Source organism: Leiobunum rupestre, chromosome 9 (genome assembly GCF_980474605.1).
Source record: "Leiobunum rupestre chromosome 9, qqLeiRupe1.1.hap1, whole genome shotgun sequence".
NCBI classification, from domain to species: Eukaryota; Metazoa; Arthropoda; class Arachnida; order Opiliones; family Sclerosomatidae; genus Leiobunum; species Leiobunum rupestre.
The window spans coordinates 23,142,355-23,162,249 of record NC_143392.1 but is presented as its reverse complement, the minus strand read 5'-3'; the positions used below and the strand labels follow the sequence as shown (position 1 = coordinate 23,162,249).

Below are 19,895 nucleotides of genomic sequence, written 5' to 3'. Positions count from 1 at the left end.
TGGCGACATTCTTGAGTAAATTACATATTTATTCTTGGTGAATGTATCTATACTTGGAACTGCGTCATTGATGACGTAGGGATGCAAACTATGTATACATAGATCTGGCAGTATTTTTCAACAGGGGGGCAAGAGCGTCAGAGAGGGGTTTATTGTCATTAATTTCTACGTTTACTTTCGGGTACTTTCTGGTAATTGTAATTGTTAAACCACAATAAGGATATTTATTGAAAGGAATCGCGATGTTTTGTTCCTAATTTCTCGGCTTAAGTCATTTTTCGCTGACTAAACGTTTCAGTTTTGCCCGCCTTTTGGTGCCGTTGTTTTCTCAAACTAGTGATGGGCGCGATCGTCTCATTTTGAGCGAGAAAATATCTTTTTATAAGATATTTTCTCGCTCAAAATATCTTTTTATAAGAGCGCAAAACAGAAATGAGAGGAGCGAAAATTTTACCACTCAAAAAAGAACAAAAAGAGAGGAGAGGAATTTTACCACTCAAAAAAGAACAAAAAGAGAGGAGAGTAATTTTACCTCTCAAAAAAGAACAAAAAGAGAGGAGAGTAATTTTACCACTCAAAAAAGAACAAAAAGAGAGGAGCGAAATTTACCACTAAAAAAAAACCAAAAAGAGAGGAGCGAAATTTACCACTCAAAAAAGAACAAAAAGAGAGGATCGAAATTTACCACTCAAAAAAGAACAAAAAGAGAGGAGCGAAATTTTACAACTAAAAAAAAAACAAAAAGAGAGGAGCGAAATTTTACCCCTCAAAAAAGAACAAAAAGAGAGGAGCGAAATTTACCACTCAAAAAAGAACAAAAAGAGAGGAGCCAAAGTTTTATCACTCAAAAAAGAACAAAAAGAGAGGAGCGAAATTTTACAACTCAAAAAAAAACAAAAAGAGAGGAGTGAAATTTTACAACTCAAAAAAGAACAAAAAGAGAGGAGCGTAATTTTACAACTCAAAAAAGAACAAAAGGAGAGGAGCGAAATTTACCACTCTAAAAAGAACAAAAAGAGAGGAGCCAAAGTTTTATCACTCAAAAAAGAACAAAAAGAGAGGAGCGAAATTTTACCCCTCAAAAAAGAACAAAAGGAGAGGAGCAAAAGTTTTACCACTCAAAAAGAACAAAAAGAGAGGAACCGCTCAAAATTCCGCGAGCGCTAGCTGAGCGGTTTTGTAACCAAAGTGCCCATCACTGTTTCAACATCTTTCGCAAACGCTGTCTGGTATACTTCGAAGATTCGCAGTGCCTCTTGGGCGAAAATATTTTCGTTCCTCCATCAGCGCCTCAGTTCCGCTCTTCGTGCTCCCAAAGATGCCCGTCTCTCCACGAAGTCAGATTCCCAAACAGGCACGTGGATGCTGTACTTGTTTCCACACATCTTTCCTCTCAACCCAACCTGGAATTTGCAAGCTATTGGAAGTTGTAAGTTTTCAGATTTGTTTATCGGATTTGTTTGAAAGCCATTGAGGGATATGGAGAAAAATAATAATCATTAATTATAAAAAATAAAATTATAAAAAATCCCTTTCAAATACTATTTTTTAATGAGGTTAACCGCGTGAAAATTTCCCCAAAATGAAAAATATATATTGTTCGAGAACTTTTGTTTTAATAAATTGTTCGAATCCTTATTTAAATAAATTTTCCAATCCTTAATCGAATACATTGTTCAAATCCTTCAACAAATAAATGGTTCAAATCCTTCAACAAATAAATGGTTCAAATCCTTCAACAAATAAATTGTTCAAATCCTTAATCAAATACATCCTTATTCAAATGAATTGTCCTAAGCAGTAATCAAATAATTTGTTTAAATCCTTTAACAAATGAATTGTTTAAATTCTAGATCAATTAAATGGTACGAATATCCAATCAAATAAATGGTACCAATACTTAATCAAATAAATATTAGGTATCAATCCTTAATCAAATAATTTGTTCAAATCCTTAATAAATAAATTAACCAAACCCTTAAATGTGTTGTCCAATTCCTTAATCAAATAAGTTTTCTAAAATCCTTAAATATATTACCCAAATCTTTAAACAAATAAGTTGCTAAAATCCTTAAATATATTACCCAAATCTTTAAACAAATAAGTTGCTTAAATCCTTAAATAAATTACCCAAATCTTTAATCAAATAAGTTGCTTAAATCCTTAAATATATTACCCAAATCCTTATTCAAATAAGTTGCTAAAATCCTTAAATATATTACCCAAATCCTTAATCAAATAAGTTACTAAAGTCCTTAAATAAATTACCTAAATCCTTATTTAAATAAAATGCCGAAATCTTTTAAAAAAAATTATTGCCCAATATTAACTTGATCAATAAATTGTTTTGCAAACTACAATTTAATTTTATGGCAAGAAAAGTCGCGACAGACTGAAAAAGCTGTCCATTTGACGAAATTGTTGTCATTAGGCGACATTTGGGAGGCATTGACACTAGGCTGAAACATGTCTGGGGAGTACATTCTATATTTAGTTCCCAGTTCCCCTCTCAGTCACTGCGAAACTAGAAGGCTCCAGATGTATTATTAGCCTTGATTTTGAAATAGACAAGATGTACGAACAGTGGCGCACCCAGACTTTACATGGAGGCATTGAAGGGGTCCTGATGATAAATGGAAAATGTTTTATGATAATGTGGGATTTTGCTAATACTTAACTAAATTTAGCAGGGATCCCAGAGGTCCTATAATTCCTATAAAATCCTATATTTTCACAAATGTCCTATAACATCCTATATTTTTAACAAAATCCCCCAAAAGTCCTATAAAATCCTATAATTTTGATATTTTGCCCATTTTAAATCTAGCCACTCAGTTAAATTCCTATACCAAGTCATTCTAGTCTATACTTTTGTTATTGTTAACATGGTTAGCTACTATAATAAAATGGTTAAATAGTTTATATTTTTTAAGTGAAAATCAAAGATTTATTTCTCTAAATATAGATTTTGTTTTTAAATGCATAAAGTAGTAAATTAAATAGCATATATAGTTGTATAACATCCTATAATTTGCAAAAATAGTCCTATAAAGTCCTATATTTGTAGAAATATAATCCTATTTTTCCTATAAAAAAATTTAAGATTTGAGTGGGGGCCCTGATTTAGTGGTCTGTCTGATTGTTCCAAATTCTTAATTATGAATGACGAAATAGACATGATAATGAAAGTTCTCATCCAGCTTTTCGGTGGTATCTGCTTGGGACTAACCATTAACTATGGAACGCCTGTTTGGTTACTTTTGGGCACGTCTTACGCCCTGTTTCTGACTTCGTCGGCGTCTGCGCTGCTTGGATCTTGTATATTTCTACTGTCTTACATTATCTCCTCGAACACCTTTAGAGTTGTACGATCGACGGTTTTGGTACGTCGAAATATTTATTAACTTTCATAATTTGGATAATTTTCAGGGTTGCAACGGTACTTGGAAAACCTGGAATAAGCGAGTTTCAATAACCGCACCGGCTTTAAAAATGACTATTAGGATGGTACTTGTCTAAGCTGACATCATAAGTCACTTAGGTCAAGGTATGAGGTCAAAGTACCATCCTCGTCAAATGTTATTGAAACTCGCTTATTCCTAGAAAAGTCGGGGAGTTTGAATGTGTGTCTAATAGTCGGGGAATTTGAAAATGGGTCTAAAAGTCTGGGCATTTAAAATATTAGTTTAAAAATCAGGGAAATGACAGAATTGGGTTGAAAGAGAAAATTGTTACTAAAATATAGGTTAAAAATATAATTTTTGTGCATAGAATAAGTCACGGAAAACCTGGAAAAGTCAGGCAATTTTAATCTAAAAAACTGTCAACCCTGATTTTGAAAAATATTGTATTGTTATGCAGGAAGTCGTACAAAACACCGTTGGAGCAGTTCTCTATGGCGTCGCTGCTAGTTTCCTGATCATTCAGTGCTATTTCATACTATGGCCAATGTATCTGATAATTCCGTACTTCCAAGCCTACCCGGCCATGATGGCCGCTGCGGTAAATATACATTTGTATACATACTTATTACCCTCTTTGCGCTGCACTATTTGGATTCTTTTCGTCTTTTCTTGGACTAAAAGTTTACTCTATGACGGTGCCATGGGTATAAGCCAAGCTCTTTTTACTCTAAAATGTTTTATTCGCTTGTTCCGGAGTATTATGGCTACTCTTTCTGCACCAGTCCTTCTATATCTTACCCATGGAGACTATAAGTGGTTTTTTTCGCATGTTCTCGGACTAAAAGTGTACTCTTTTTACCCTAAAACGTTTTATTCGCCTGTTCCGGGGATGATAATTACTTCGGCCCACAAAGTATTCGCTTGTTCCGGAGTATTAAGGCTACTCTTTTTACTCCTTCTGAAAAGGAGTAAATCGGATTTTGTCGTCTGCTAGCCAGAATTTATCTGCTAAAAAGGCCACAGGCAGCCATTTTGGGAAAATGCAACTTGTCCTACAGCGCCTCTTCTTGTGATGACGTCACTCCGTTACTAGCTCTCAGTAAAATATTCCCCAAAGCGACAAACTTGTAGAATAATATTATGGACTTATGGTATGACTTGTCCAATTATTCCATCGATAATTCTTTGCCAATATTCTGTTACTACAATGACCATATAAATCATTACCGGGTCGTAAAATTGAGAAGTAGTTATTGTGAAATTCACCATCAGACTAAAACCAGAAATCAAAAGGAAAATCGTGCTCTTAAATCTCGAAATCAGCCTAAAAGACCAGAAATCAAAAGAAAAATGGTACTCTTAAATCTAGAATCAGACTAAAACCAAAAATCAAAAGGAAAATCGTACTCTTAAATCTCGAAATCAGCCTAAAAGACCAGAAATCAAAAGAAAAATGGTACTCTTAAATCTAGAATCAGACTAAAACCAAAAATCAAAAGGAAAATCGTGCTCTTAAATCTCGAAATCAGCCTAAAAGACCAGAAATCAAAAGAAAAATGGTACTCTTAAATCTAGAATCAGACTAAAACCAAAAATCAAAAGGAAAATCGTACTCTTAAATCTCGAAATCAGCCTAAAAGACCAGAAATCAAAAGAAAAATGGTACTCTTAAATCTAGAATCAGACTAAAACCAAAAATCAAAAGGAAAATCGTGCTCTTAAATCTCGAAATCAGCCTAAAAGACCAGAAATCAAAAGAAAAATGGTACTCTTAAATCTAGAATCAGACTAAAACCAAAAATCAAAAGGAAAATCGTACTCTTAAATCTCGAAATCAGCCTAAAAGACCAGAAATCAAAAGAAAAATGGTACTCTTAAATCTAGAATCAGACTAAAAGCAAAAATCAAAAGGAAAATCGTACTCTTAAATCTCGAAATCAGCCTAAAAGACCAGAAATCAAAAGAAAAATGGTACTCTTAAATCTAGAATCAGACTAAAACCAAAAATCAAAAGGAAAATCGTGCTCTTAAATCTCGAAATCAGCCTAAAAGTCCAGAAATCAAAAGAAAAATGGTACTCTTAAATCTAGAATCAGACTAAAACCAAAAATCAAAAGGAAAATCGTACTCTTAAATCTCGAAATCAGCCTAAAAGACCAGAAATCAAAAGAAAAATGGTACTCTTAAATCTAGAATCAGACTAAAACCAAAAATCAAAAGGAAAATCGTGCTCTTAAATCTCGAAATCAGCCTAAAAGACCAGAAATCAAAAGAAAAATGGTACTCCTAAATCTAGAATCAGACTAAAACCAAAAATCAAATGGAAAATCGTGCTCTTAAATCTCGAAATCAGCCTAAAAACCCGAAATCAAAAGGATAATCGTACTCTTAAATCTCGAAATCAGCCTAAAAGACCAGAAATCAAAAGAAAAATGGTACTCTTAAATCTAGAATCAGACTAAAAGCAAAAATCAAAAGGAAAATCGTACTCTTAAATCTCGAAATCAGCCTAAAAGACCAGAAATCAAAAGAAAAATGGTACTCTTAAATCTAGAATCAGACTAAAACCAAAAATCAAAAGGAAAATCGTGCTCTTAAATCTCGAAATCAGCCTAAAAGTCCAGAAATCAAAAGAAAAATGGTACTCTTAAATCTAGAATCAGACTAAAACCAAAAATCAAAAGGAAAATCGTACTCTTAAATCTCGAAATCAGCCTAAAAGACCAGAAATCAAAAGAAAAATGGTACTCTTAAATCTAGAATCAGACTAAAACCAAAAATCAAAAGGAAAATCGTGCTCTTAAATCTCGAAATCAGCCTAAAAGACCAGAAATCAAAAGAAAAATGGTACTCCTAAATCTAGAATCAGACTAAAACCAAAAATCAAATGGAAAATCGTGCTCTTAAATCTCGAAATCAGCCTAAAAACCCGAAATCAAAAGGATAATCGTACTCTTAAATCTCGAAATAAGCCTAAAGAACCAGAAATCAAAAGGAAAATCGTACTCTTAAATCTCGAAATCAGCCTAAAAACCAGAAACCAAAAGAAAAATGGTACTCTTAAATCTTGAAATCACTTTGAGATTCAAAATAGTGTACGCAAAATTTGCAAGTATCTGACCTCTCGCAATACCGTTACTTTAAATAATTATATAATTATGATTTAGTAATTAAATTATTGTGATATTTTATATTTTGTGCAGATTCTGGGAGCTGTCTGTTCCGGAGTTCACGGTATTGACGCTTATTGCGCTTACAAAGCTTTTAAAAGTTATAATTAATTTTAACGAAAGTGCAGTATAGTTTTCATAAGTGTTTTTAATTTCATTCCATAATTATATTTAATTCGCTTTTATTTTTTCGGGTTTACGTGTAAATAGATTAACATTTCCAAATAATGATTTTACATTTATTCGTTTTGAGAACGCGTGATTTTTCTAGTGTTTTGGAATGTTTTAATTTATCAGTCGTATTCGGATCCGATGGTGATACTCATCTGATCTCCGACAATCAACGTTTGGTGAAACCATATATTTGTATCCAAGACAACTATACGATAAAAAGTTGACAAATTAAAGAAATTTTTTCGTACAAAATGATCATTTTTATTCGATAATTGACAGAAATACGTGAACCGAAATTATCAACAAGGTCTAGAGTAGTAACGTAATTTTATAATTATGATTCGTATTAGTGAATTTTTACTGAGCCATTTCTGGAATTACCCCAACATTTGATGGATCAAGTCTATTCCATAACATACAAAGCTATTAGTAATTATTTCGCAGAAATGACACTTTTATGGAACATAATTATACGCTTATGGTAGAAACCAATTCGTTATCCATTCATTTAACCTACATAGGGTTAATTTGTACTTCAAAATGGGGAGCCATAACCTTTGTTCGGGGTCGATACCAATTCTTTTTGGGTAAAAACGAGGTAAACAATTACTTTAAATAGACATTTACCACATTTTGTTATAGTACGCCACCTGTATGACGTTTTTTTCAATCTCCTACGCATTGCAACCCGGCCAGCAACAGGCCGGGGTAGGCCTGGGCCTACTTGAAATTTTGTTTGGGGCCTCCAAAAGTCGTCTTAAGGGGCCTCCAAAATTTAATATATGGGTCTCCAAATTATTTAATATCAGAAAATTCTGTTATCTGTTTGCGAAATAATTTATTTATTTATTAATTTTCCCATATTCAATGCGAGTGATTTGCTTAACGACACTGCTGTTTTTATTCCTTTCAAAGGTACGAGTCACTTTTCTGCGACAGTAGTTTATTTCTTAGTTTTAATTTTTGGCGAGCGCTACTATATCCAAATTGTATCTTTAATTTTATCTTTACAAATAAATGGTTCTTAAACTTACTTTACTTACAAGGAGACTACCCGAGGTGGTTACCTCCGAATTGGTTCAAACTCGGGTGGTAAGTAGACCTTCATGTAACTTGAAAATCCCAAAAGGGTGGACAAGAACGGGCTTTCGTTTTGCCATGGCAACCAAAAATGTTTTTCACAACTTAAAAACTGATTTTCTCTATGAAAATTAACATGGGAAAATCGAATATTTTTCAAAAAATTAAAAACGGTTCATCAATTAGATACATAATTTAGATCATGGCTAAATGTGGTACATTTGGACCAATATACGTCAATTTTGGTAAATATGAGAAAATATACATATATTGGGTAAATAGGAGTAATCAGTTTTTAAGTTGTGAAAAACATTTTTGGTTGCCATGGCAAAACGAAAGCCCATTCTTGTCCACCCTTTTAGGGGTTTTCAAGTTACACCCGAGTTTGAACCAAATTGGAGATAAACACCTCGGGTAGTCTCCTTTGTTAGTGTACCTATGTACATTCATTGTAAGTTCTAAGTTCCGATGTAAGGGATGTACATGCATTGCACCACTTGCTTAAAAAATATTAAATAATCCACGTGGACGGATTTGAAACAATTGTGGTGGATGGGCCTCCCAATGGTTGGCCTACCTCCCCAAAAATCCTGGCGCCGCTACTGAACCCGGCCACTTGAATTAATGGCTTTAAAAGTCACTTGATGACTTAGGCCTTGGGTATTAGCCTAGCTGATTATTATTATTATTATTATTATTATTATTATTATTATTATTATTATTATTAATCGGCGAATTAGTTTAGCCACCATGATGCACTAGATAATTTCGGTTCGTGTATTTCGCAAATGAGTGGAGTTACTGATTTCGCCCTGTTCGACCACAACTTCGATGCGACTGCATTCGTAGCTACATTCGGTGGCTGGTTCCAGCATCCACTTCTTTTTGCCTTTGATTTGAGCTTGCCACGATGGTAACCCCACTTTATCAATCTATAATGGTTTTCTCAAATATTATTATTCTTTGAACAATTTGAACACTGTTTTTGATAAATTATAGTTCCTTTTACCGGGGTAACGGAACGCCATTAGAGGACGATTTTTAAATACCTAGACTCCTAGAGTCTTACCAGATGGCGCCAGCAGTCTGAGACGATAAATTTTAAGTTCTATTAAAACGCGATTTTTCGTGTTTCTTTATTATTGAGTTTAATTTTTCATGAGTTGATCCATTGAGTTGGGAATATTAATCTAGAGACCCAATCAAATCTGCTCCCCACGAAACAGGTTTTGGGAAATTACGAATGTGTCGTCTCCTCTAAAATGACGAGAAAACGTTATCATATGACCCGTGGCGCCATCCATTATATTTGAAAAAAATCTTTTTGCCGGAAAACGCGTCTTATTTGAACGAACCATTGAGAGATAGACCGTCCGATAGACGACGCCACGAGTAGAATGATAAAGTTTTCTCGTCATTTGGGAGCAGACGGCAGTATTGTTATTTTTTAAAAACTTGTTTCACGAAATACTGAAATACGACGTTTTGATTGGACCTCTAGTTTAATATTCTCAACTCAATGAGTTGATCTTACAAAAAAAATACTTTAGTTGTTTTTTGAGTAAATAACCTTACGCCAAAAACTGTACAATGGCGCCATCTATCACAAGTAAAAGTGTTAAAATCGTACCTCTAATAGCATCGCTATAGTGCTACCTGCCGATTCTCAGATTATGCGCATTTACGATCAGATTTTATCGGATCAGTTGATATGGGTCAAAATACAAATCAGTTTAAACCCAAAAACTATTCTGAATTCCTCGTAAACCGACAAAAAGGGAACTCTTTTTACAAGTCCCTTTTTATTTTTTGTTTTGTCTGTTTTTTTACAATTTAAAGAAGGTTGTTACTTAAATTAAAAAGGCTATAAGTCGCTCATTGACTTGGCCCTAGAATACCTTATGTATAAAAAATATATCAGATTGTCAATAAAAAACTTGAGGTGATCAGATTTCAAATGTCTCACAGTTATTGGTTTATTTTGATTTAGTGTCCAGAAGATTATACTAGATTAAACTAGACGTAGAAATCAGATAACAATTCAGCTAACTGAATCTGATGCTATTTATTATACCAGATCAGTTCATTTCAGATCGATTACTTGAGATAATGCATCCGATACAATCTGATCTCAAATTGCTTCTTTTATACGTTTTACATAAGTCTATATTATTGTTTCATAAGTTTGTCACTTTGGTGAATATTTTTCTGAGAGGTAGTAACGGAGTGGCTTCATAGCAAGAAGAAAATCTCACCCTAGCAAGGCGCTGTCAAAGGGTACGTGTGACGCGTTAGCAAGCGGACGCAAAACGGCAACGATGCCCGTAATGCAGTCTGTCTCGCGAATAGCTCTCAGTAAAACTTTTGCGTGTGAAGAATAGGAAGTGTCACACTTATGTAACAATATTATACCCTTATGGTAAAACCGAACTCAGGGTGAACCGCTTCCTTATATCTTCCTTTTCACTTCAAAAAATAGACATCTCTCACTCATTAGATGAATTTTCAACGAAAATCTAAACTATTTGGTTTTGTAGAGAATTTCCACAAGTTACGCTTATTGTCGCAAAGAAGGGGAAATCTAAATGATTCAAGGATTTTATATATTTCTAATTCGAATTCTTCATTTTTGTTTTAATTAGAATCAAATTTAATTTCGGATTTATGGTTTTCCCAACGAATTTTCTAGCGCGAATAAAGGATAAACTGAAGGCTCGCTAACGTGCATATGGGCTCCATATCCAGGACTGCCCATAAAAATCCAGTCGGTGCTGGAACTCTCGGAGGTGACGGGCAGGAAGTAAGGCCGCTGGTAGTGCGTCCTCAGGATGTCCGTGATCACGGGGTCGCAGTTACTCCTGCAATGAAGATACAATTCACGCGACTTCAAAAATTCTATCATTTTTGAACTCATTCAATAGACAAGTACGTGTAGCATTTGCATCTTCTAATTTTACCCACTCTAATTACATTGTGGAACTAACTTAAAACTTAATTCAATGTTCTGTTAAGCTACGGAAAAGTTTAACACACTAAATATATCAACAAGTAAGGGAATCTCGTATTTTAAAAAAGATGCTAAAGTTCATGTTGGTGAAAAAATTAGATAATTATACGATTGTATAAGCCATAAAATTAATATTATCATTTCTCTTAATCAATGATGTTCAATTTAATCTATATTTCAAAAAGTTCTGTAAACTAATTATAACCAAAGCCACGACCTAAACTTTGCCTAGCAACTTGGCCAAAAACTTGGTATCAGCTCTCTAGTAAGAATTTTTTTTCAATAAACAATTATTATTATTATTTTAGTCATCCTCCCTAAGTATCAATAAATACATTATCCGAATCACCAATTTAAAAATGTCTTTTTTTTTATCCGCTAGGCGGCGTGGGTAACGACTGGTTTTCTCCTCGGGGAAGATGAGCAACAAACACAAGAACGCAGCTAGCCTTTAAACACGCTAACGCAGTGTTGTGTACGAATTTCATTGGAAGAACCTTTTCGCTGAACGTTTTACGGAAAGGAGGAAGACAATTTCCGAATTTTCCCCTTCCGACGGCAGAAGGCGCTGATGCGTCTAACCAATGAAAATACACGACTTTTGACGGGTTGCGTTCTCCTTGTGTGGGCAGTGCTGTGTTTGTTGCTCCTAGATGATACCGTGGAATAAGACCCCAGAAGAAAACATGAGAATAGCGAGGTCTTATCGGCGCTTGGCGGGACATCTGCTACCCCCTCCACCCCCCTTCGCTTGAAACAACAAATTTTGAAAACACTGAACCGTAGATAAGCTGTCTGTTTTTCTAGTTAATCCATTTGAAGCTGATCCTTTAAAGACTCTTTCAAACACGTATTGCGTAAAATGCGGAGATCTGATTTTTCGAACAATTTGATTTAAGCTAATATTTTGGACCAACACTTCGCGTTTTCCACGAAAACTACTCGTAATTATTAAAACAAATACCTAATATTCTACACAATATGTCAATTTATATTAATAAAGGTATTTATCATTAATATTTTAATTTAGTTTTGTACAATCAAAAGAATGTTTATCAAAATTAGTAAATATAAATATTTAGGAAAAACAGCTGTTTAAACTTGACCTTTGTGTCGCCAACATGTTCAATGTTGTGATAATATTTTCTCCATTCCATGTGAATGTAGAAAAAATTTCATAACGCATTCGCCATACAAACGCTTTTGTTGGCTAAGTCTAATAATAGGTTTATTATTATTAATATTATTAATCCAAGGCAAAATTTTGAAGAGCGGATGGTTTTTCTGAGCGAGGCTTACCTACAAATATTTAAATCTAATAATTACATACATCTTTTTGATTACGCAAAACTAATGATAATATCATAAGTAACATAATAACAATAAGTATGACAATTAACGAGATTTACAACCAAACTGATTTTCATAGTTATTGCGTAATCAATATGTTTTCTCAGCACAGAGCCCTCTAGTGTCTAAGATATGCGAAACTTCCGCTAAGCCAAAATATCTGGTTGCCAATAGATAGGCGGAACATTAGGCTAAAATGATAAAAATTAAAAAAGTTTTATCGGCGCCACGAACTCTTGTTTGTTTTTATCACGCGTTATTCGCACGCGGGCTTCGAAACAAAGCCAAAGCCCCTCGCGACTCCAGAACGTGCTCTCCGATATTTGGCTTAAATTTTGGTCAAAAAATAGACATCCAAAACGGTAAGTCGCGAGTCCAAATCACAACTTGAAGAGAGTATCAGTGCCAAAAAAAGGTTCGGTTAGAAAATTTGCATTAAAGCAATAGGAAGTGTCGTACTTATTTTTATTGTGTTACTTATGATAATATTTATATAAAATACCTTTATTATTGTAAATTTGCATATTATGTAGTACTTTAGGTATTTCTTTTAATAATTACGAGTTATTTTCTTCGCTGGTTAACTCGCGAAATCAAGTGAACGAAAATCCAATGTTTTGCAAACTCGAGTCTAAAACGGTTAATCCTGGGTCAAAAATGAGCGTTCTTCCAAAAGTGGTCACAAGGAGCAACTCGGTTTGCGAATCCTGTTGGCCGACAAAGTTTTGGGACAATATTAGCTCGTGTGAATAGGCTAACCTGTCATTATAGTGGATTCGTCTATTCCGGTGCTACGCTAAAGGTAGGAACGGGCAGGCTTCGGTCGCGTTCTTTGCAAAATCATATTATTTAGCATATTTTTCAAAATGACGAAATATTTGAATACCAAAACGGCCGTAAAGCAATTTAATAAAAACGTCAAGAATTTGATTTGACTAACAGTTCTTAGGATTTATGTGTACTGGTTTCACGTACAGTGTAGCCGATGCCGTCGTGTCGTTCATATCTCTTTGACAGTTAGTTCTAGAAGGGTCAATGATATGTCAACCTATTGGGCAGATCATCTTCTTGATAGCCCAATATTGATTTTTGGGACAGGGTGCCCGGAACTTTAATTGCGGCCATTTCTGTGATTTTGGAATTCTTCTACTGAACTCTTCGATCGATGGAGTTAAAAGAGTAAATGAAGTATCAATCGATATAAAATGCTCCCTCCTTTTTGGAATTTATATCAATTTCGAGCTCAAAACTCGAGTAATTTTCATTTTTAATTTCGTCCATGGCCTATTTTTTTATTAACGTTTCCCGCGTATTGGAGAGTGGGGGGTATTATTTTTGAAATCGGGTAGCTTTAACCAGATGCTAGTTTTAATAGCATAGTGTTTCTTTTTAACCTTTTATCAATGGTCATGTTTATGGCGAAAGCGTTGTAACGGATTTTTAAGAAGGTTTTCTTACACAAGGAGACTACCCGAGGTGGTTATCACCGATTTTGTTGTAGACCTTTTAGTTATATGATAATTCCCAAAGGGAAAAAATCCAATGGGCTTTAGTTTTCCTATCGCAACCGAAAATGTTTTTGACCTCTCCATTTAAAAAAGCATGGAATTTTCTCGGTTACCCAAATTTTGTTAAAATTTAACCAAAATTGATCAATTTTACCCAAAACCATTGATCAATTTTACCCAAAATAGATCAATTTTAACCAAAACCCTTGATCAATTTTACCCAAAATAGATCAAACCGAGAAAATTCCGTGCTTTTGAAAATGGAGATTTTTGTTTTGAGAGATCAAAAACATTTTCGGTTGCCATGGGAAAACTAAAGCCCCTTGCAACTTTTCCCTTCGGCAATTTCCGTTCTATCATAAGGTCTACCTAACCCCCGAGTTTCAACAAAATCGGTGATAACCACCTCGGGTATAGTCTCCTTGTTAGTGCGCTTTTTTTTGGTTGCTATAATGCGCTTATTAAGTTGGCGTACAGGGATATTGTCAATTTGATTTAAATTTAACTTTAATGTGCCATTTGAGTACACACAATCCTCCTGATGTGACATCAGGAGGATTGTGTGTACTCAAATGTCCGAAACAACACATCAGGAGGATTGTGTGTACCCAAATGTCCGTAACTCTTACAAGAGCCTGTCTCTGTGACCACCGATATAAATAGGCTAGAAATAAGCAAGCCAAAACGATCTAAGCCTAAAGTGGCATTTAGACAATACAAGTTTTAAAAGTAAATTAGTTTGGCCACCAAATTTCTACAAGTTATTGGGTATGAATTAAACAATGTGAACAGCTACCTATATTAAAAATAAAAAAAAACAATTTTTAGGTTTACCATCCAATATACCAAGGCTCACTGCCGTCTTTCATATGGGCTCTACTGGGAGTCATCTTTAGGGCTTCAGTCAATGATTTGAATCCGGTTTTGTAAGGGAAAAACATGCACCCTTCGCCATGATTATCTTCAGAGCCGTATAATTCTTTGAAAAAATCGAAACTGAATTGTTTCGTTGCTGACCAATTTCGGGCACCGTCTGACACAATTACTGGTACGCCGCTATAAGCGTATCTAACAATTAAACAATTAAATAAAAATTAATTCATAATAAGATAACAAATTTAATAACACTATGATTTTATAATTATATCGATAGCATACTAAAGTCAGTGGAGTATTATGTTAATTTAAGGCCCCAGTGTTATATTTACATGTTATTGCATAAACCACCCCTTACTACAGTTGGTCAAAAATAAAGTCAAATTTCTAAATAGAACCTAAAACGTGAACGAGACTTTTGTGGGTAGTCTAATATTTAAATTAATATTTTATGTCTCTAGTATGTACTAATATATTCGAATAAATTAAATTATCATAAGACTTACCTTTGTTCAAATAAGTCTGGTGAAATGTTGGCGACCCGGTCGACGTTTTGGCGCGATTTACAAATGGAACAATTGACGGGTGGCATGAAAAAGGTTTGCACCGACGAAGGCATGTCTATAGTACATAATTCGGCTTCTAACGGTAGCCCTTCGAAGTAGAACCAGATTCGAGCGACGATCTCTTTAAATCCCCTGGGATTCCACACGGAATAACCGATAACCGCCACGCTGAAAAAAGCCAAAAAACCCGAGTACCAAAATAATATTTTGCGTCTCCGATTCGATTTTGCCTCGTCCTCCGAACGCTTTCTCAGCTGTCGAATAACGGACAACTCCGACAATTTAATCACCGAGATCTTTTCCCGTTCAATTTTGCTAGCCAGGTTACGAAATGCCGCTTCTACACTTTCCGGTTTGTTGGAATATTTTTTGGACATGCTTATTCGATGAACCGGTCGCGATATCCAACATTAAAATGACCATTTTGGAAGTGAACAGGACGCTTTTAATTTTATATTCCTCCCGTTAGCGTCGTCTGCTTTTGGCTCTTGGTTTTGTAACTGGAATTTTTTATGATGCTCGATCGTCGCGCCGAAAACGGCAATTCAGAGACATTATTGATTTTAAAAACTTACGCAAGATTTATAAAAACGGACAAGAATTTATTATACAACAATGTAGTAAAGTATTTTTAAATTAATTCAAGTTAAAACAGAACGAAATTTAACCAATATAAGTATTAGTTTATAAAAATATTTGTAAAATTTTAACGACATTTTTGAATACCATACATTAAAATTGATTGTAACAGGAACGTATATGTTTGCTCTTTGAATGTAATCAATAAAATACAAAGGAAAATAGTTTCTTCCAATTATTTAAAATTTCAACCTTTCCTTAAAAAAATCGCTGCGTTAGTTCTAAAACTAGACATCTCAAAAAATTACACTTGAGAAACATTAATTATTTAAATATTAAAAAAATATAAAATTACTGTTTTACCATAAGACAGATAATACCAAAGCTTATAATAAACTCTTATAAGATGAATATCACTTTCGTAGGCTCATGACACATTCCATTGGCAGGTATTTCCCTTTAAACTGCGAATGTGGACTGATCACGCGTGTAATCCGTGTATAATTACTCATAATTACTCCGTCTAACGATATAATATATAAAAATTATACCGTACTTATTTTTAATCGAATAACATAACTTACATTACTTTACTTCCAGAATTTTTAATCAGGGAATGTATAACGGCGACGTTATAAAATTAAACGGCACCTGTGTATATGAAAAATAAAGAATAAAGAGAGTTATTACTTCATTATTTACTTAACGGCGACAGACGCTGGTACGAGGCCCACGAGGGGTCGGAGTGTGCAATAACTGGTGGCTTTACCGGTGAGTCGGGGTCCGGCTCTTGTAACCCAGCACGGGCGGTGGCACACTGGGAGATGTTAGCTCCGTCCAATTGGTCCTATCTCCACCTCTGACTTCGGTCCGGTGTGGGCTGGTAACTGGGCTTCGGCCCAGGCTAACGGAGAGGGGCCGGGCAAACTGGCCGTCTTGGCGGATTGAGTTGCCTACTGTGGGGCTGCGGGCCTCCGTATGAAGGCACGGCGGACCCATCTCCCGGCCTTTTGGAGTTCCACCGGGATATCCGGTGCCAGCTGTGCCGGGTTATGCGGGCTGTTGTGTGCCCGCCGTTCCCCTTTAGGCGCTCCTTCCAAAGGGCTTGGCTCTCTACCTTTCTAGGTAGAGTGCTGGCTGGCGTTGCCAGAGCATCCGCTCTTATTCCCACTGCTGTGTGTGAAGTGGGGGCTGGTCGGCCCATTGCTGCACCTTCTGCTGGGTTGAGTGGCTTGCGTCAAGGGCGCAACCATCAGTAGTGGGGTTCTGCTACCCATGCTGGTTTTGCCGCCTGTTCGGGTCTGTGGACGCTGGCGTAGGGCATAATGATGACGGACCTCCGGTGGTGTGGTTTAAATCTTACCGGGTACACCGGGCTATAAATCTGACACATGTCCAGACGCTGGTACGACGACCACCAAAATATTTTTTACTATTTTGATGAACTTTCTTTTAATTTAATTTTTTCAATTCATATTTTTGTTAATTTGGACGTTCATTTGGAAAATTAGTAAGTAGGATAAATCATGAATGTATTCATTTATACTTAGGAATAAATAAATACATTATTGGTTAAATTTAAGAAGCTAAAAACGAATGAACTTCATTTTGCACAGCGCCGAACTGAGTATCTTAATGCTTCATGAGTCTTAGGTTTCGGAGTAGTATGTTCTCGTTTTTACCTAGTGTTTAAGAACTCTTTAAACTGTGAATCCAAATCCATGGACCAATAAAAGATATACATGTATATCTTTAATTAGCCAATGCCCAAAACAAAGCCAAATTTCTCAAGGGTTTGCCACTGGTGCTCTCTATCCTTTTAAAGCCAAAGCCAGTTCGTCTGCTCTTTAATAATTGTATAAAATTATGGAGACTGCTTGCGAAGGTAGGAAACTTGGAAATTATCAACATTTGTTTCCAGTTTTAGAAGAGGATAATATAATTTGTTAGTTAATTATTTCGTCAACTATCATAATTACCTAGCTATTCAATTTACTTTGTTAAGTACGTTAAACAGTAGTTTGTAGAACTTAAAAAAATGTTAGAAGCAGACCAAGGCTTAGGTACTAACCAAAGTTGTTTTTCACTCTTTTGATTAGGCATATTCTACTTTTTTCCATTAACAAATTAGTTCTAATTCTTGCCATTGAAAACTCAGATCTCAAAGCATTTGAGAGGCGACTCACAGAAGTGATTGGATATTTGCATCCACAAACCAAAAGATGGAGAGGTTGGGGTTGATATATTCCATTCTCATTATTTCTAGTCAAATCGTTAAATCAATCTTCTAATTATAGTTATGTTAGCATTTTGTGTAATAACAACCATAGTTGGGGCATGGCAATGGCTCATGGACCCACAAACTACACAAGTACGAAATATTCATTTAGCTTTTACATAAATTATCAGTACATAATGTTAAATTGCAGGTAACTTTCATTCAATCACTTATGAATCACATGTTTTTCACTGTAAGTAGCGTCGCATTAATTATTTTATTTGTAACTGGAGTTCACAAAAGAGTCGTTGCTCCATCAATGTATCCTTTAATACTGCAACAAAAAAATAAACTTTTGCATATTTTTTCTTAATAAAATTTTTTTAAGAATTGTCTCAAGAATCAGACAAGTATTGGGAGACTTTAATATGTCCTGTGATGATGTGAGTATCTAGAACGATTATTGGTACAAGTTGAAATTTTAATTTATGGTTTTTTTAAAGAATGGTAGGCTTATTTTAAAGCCCCGTCAAACTACATCGTGACATCAGGGGAACTCATCATTGGTTGTAATTAGCTTCTTCAATGAAGAAATGCATAAAATACCCTAACAAGTCAATAAACTTTCAACTTGCCCCCCAAAATTGAGTATTATATCCCAAACGGAATGCCACTTTCTCGTGTAATTTACCAAATGTAAAATTAAAATGCGTATATGTTTCATATTAGTATTCATTCAAACCTATTCTTATGGAAAGCGTTTATTCATATACCATATATACAAAGAATGATTAAAAATATTGTAATTTAAGAAGGTTGTCTTTCATCACCTCTTATAGCTCTATATTTGTTCATTTCATTTGGGAATACTTTATGCAACTCCACTAGCAATAATGCTTTGAATCTCTACAAAGGGGGAATTAAGGTTATTAGTAAGAATTCGAAATTGTTAACTTTCAAAAAAATTACTCTATATGCGTCTATTCTTCCTTTAGTTTCTTCGTTTTTCGCCAAAGCCTTTTCCATGCAATCTTTCGTATATAGTTGGGGATTGCGTCCTTGGTCAATATAACTATGTAAACAAATGGTAAAATTATTTTTTGATATTTTTAAATATGTTATTTGGTCACATACTCAAAAACTTCGAGGGGGACTTGTATATCTTGAACTTGTGGTTGATTTTTGCATTTCTCGACTTCTTGCATCAAAATAACCATTTGGGTTCTGTAAAACGAAACCTAAGTCATCAAATTTGTTACCTAAGCCTTGGTTGGAAAAAAATCCATTACATCTTTTGGTTTAATACTGTTTGTCCTTGAGGTTGAAAATCACTAACTAAAATTCCTAATTGCCTCACATTTTCTATGAACATTTCTAAATTTGTCTCTAAAGTTTCTAACGGAGATGAAGACGACATTTTTATACTTTTCACCGCGAAGTTTCCGTAAGCATCACAGACGTACAGCCATTTTGGAATTCAGCATTTAGACGCGCTGCGGGAAAGATGAAAAACGACGACTCCGCCGTACGTGCCCCCCCCCCCCCCCACGTATTTTGAAACGGAAAAACCCGATTACTATCGTTAAATCTTGGTTGTATTTATTTATTTATATAATTGCTCAATAAGCCTCAGGTGGGCTTTTGTTTGAGCATCGCTACAGAAAGACGCAAAACCAAAAAAAAAATAAAAAAAATTAAATAAAGGGAGAGTCGAAAACAAATGAGTAAATTTGGAAATATTGGTTACAAATCAAGTAACGCGAGAGGTATCTTTAAAATGAAAAAAGGCAGAGACATGGCGGCGAAACGTGTGGCGATTGGGGATAGAAACAATCTCTTGGGGAAGGGAATTCCAATCATTAATCACTACAGGAAAAATGATTTAGACGCTGAGCGGTACGAACTCGGGGCTTGGAGAGTTTGAGTGAGTGACCCCGAGTTTGGGAGGAACTAAGAGAGAAGA

At 35.0% G+C, this 19,895-nt stretch overlaps 4 protein-coding genes across 5 annotated transcripts; 2 read left to right on the top strand and 2 right to left on the bottom strand.

The window, feature by feature from the left end:
* Nucleotides 1-1,261: 1,261 nt before the first annotated feature.
* On the top strand, nt 1,262-6,882 carry sing (MARVEL domain-containing protein sing). The gene is made up of 4 exons (XM_090158710.1): nt 1,262-1,429; nt 3,201-3,383; nt 3,862-4,002; nt 6,608-6,882. The coding sequence occupies exons 1-4, from the start codon at nt 1,319-1,321 to the stop codon at nt 6,683-6,685; spliced, it is 513 nt and encodes a 170-aa protein (XP_090014836.1). The 5' UTR covers nt 1,262-1,318; the 3' UTR covers nt 6,686-6,882.
* On the bottom strand, nt 6,733-15,565 carry LOC149926897 (uncharacterized). Its single transcript, XM_090158709.1, has 5 exons — nt 15,076-15,565; nt 14,528-14,761; nt 10,551-10,686; nt 8,631-8,760; nt 6,733-6,953 (listed from the first exon to the last, which is right to left on the bottom strand). The coding sequence occupies exons 1-5, from the start codon at nt 15,510-15,512 to the stop codon at nt 6,868-6,870; spliced, it is 1,023 nt and encodes a 340-aa protein (XP_090014835.1). The 5' UTR covers nt 15,513-15,565; the 3' UTR covers nt 6,733-6,867.
* A 1,913-nt stretch (nt 15,566-17,478) lies between these two features.
* On the top strand, nt 17,479-18,655 carry LOC149926896 (nuclear envelope phosphatase-regulatory subunit 1-like). 2 transcript variants are annotated; one of them, XM_090158145.1, is made up of 6 exons: nt 17,479-17,599; nt 17,873-17,944; nt 18,012-18,085; nt 18,144-18,253; nt 18,321-18,375; nt 18,436-18,655. In XM_090158145.1, exons 1-6 carry the CDS (start codon nt 17,581-17,583, stop codon nt 18,475-18,477), a joined length of 372 nt encoding a protein of 123 aa, XP_090014271.1. In that variant the 5' UTR covers nt 17,479-17,580; the 3' UTR covers nt 18,478-18,655. The 2 variants fall into 2 exon arrangements, with proteins under 2 accessions (XP_090014271.1, XP_090014270.1); XM_090158144.1 differs by lacking the exon at nt 17,479-17,599 and adding an exon at nt 17,606-17,777.
* Nucleotides 18,656-18,677: 22 nt separating this feature from the next.
* Nucleotides 18,678-19,457, bottom strand: MED10 (mediator complex subunit 10). Its single transcript, XM_090158143.1, has 4 exons — nt 19,222-19,457; nt 19,067-19,156; nt 18,902-19,004; nt 18,678-18,838 (listed from the first exon to the last, which is right to left on the bottom strand). The coding sequence occupies exons 1-4, from the start codon at nt 19,347-19,349 to the stop codon at nt 18,740-18,742; spliced, it is 420 nt and encodes a 139-aa protein (XP_090014269.1). The 5' UTR covers nt 19,350-19,457; the 3' UTR covers nt 18,678-18,739.
* Nucleotides 19,458-19,895: the final 438 nt, after the last annotated feature.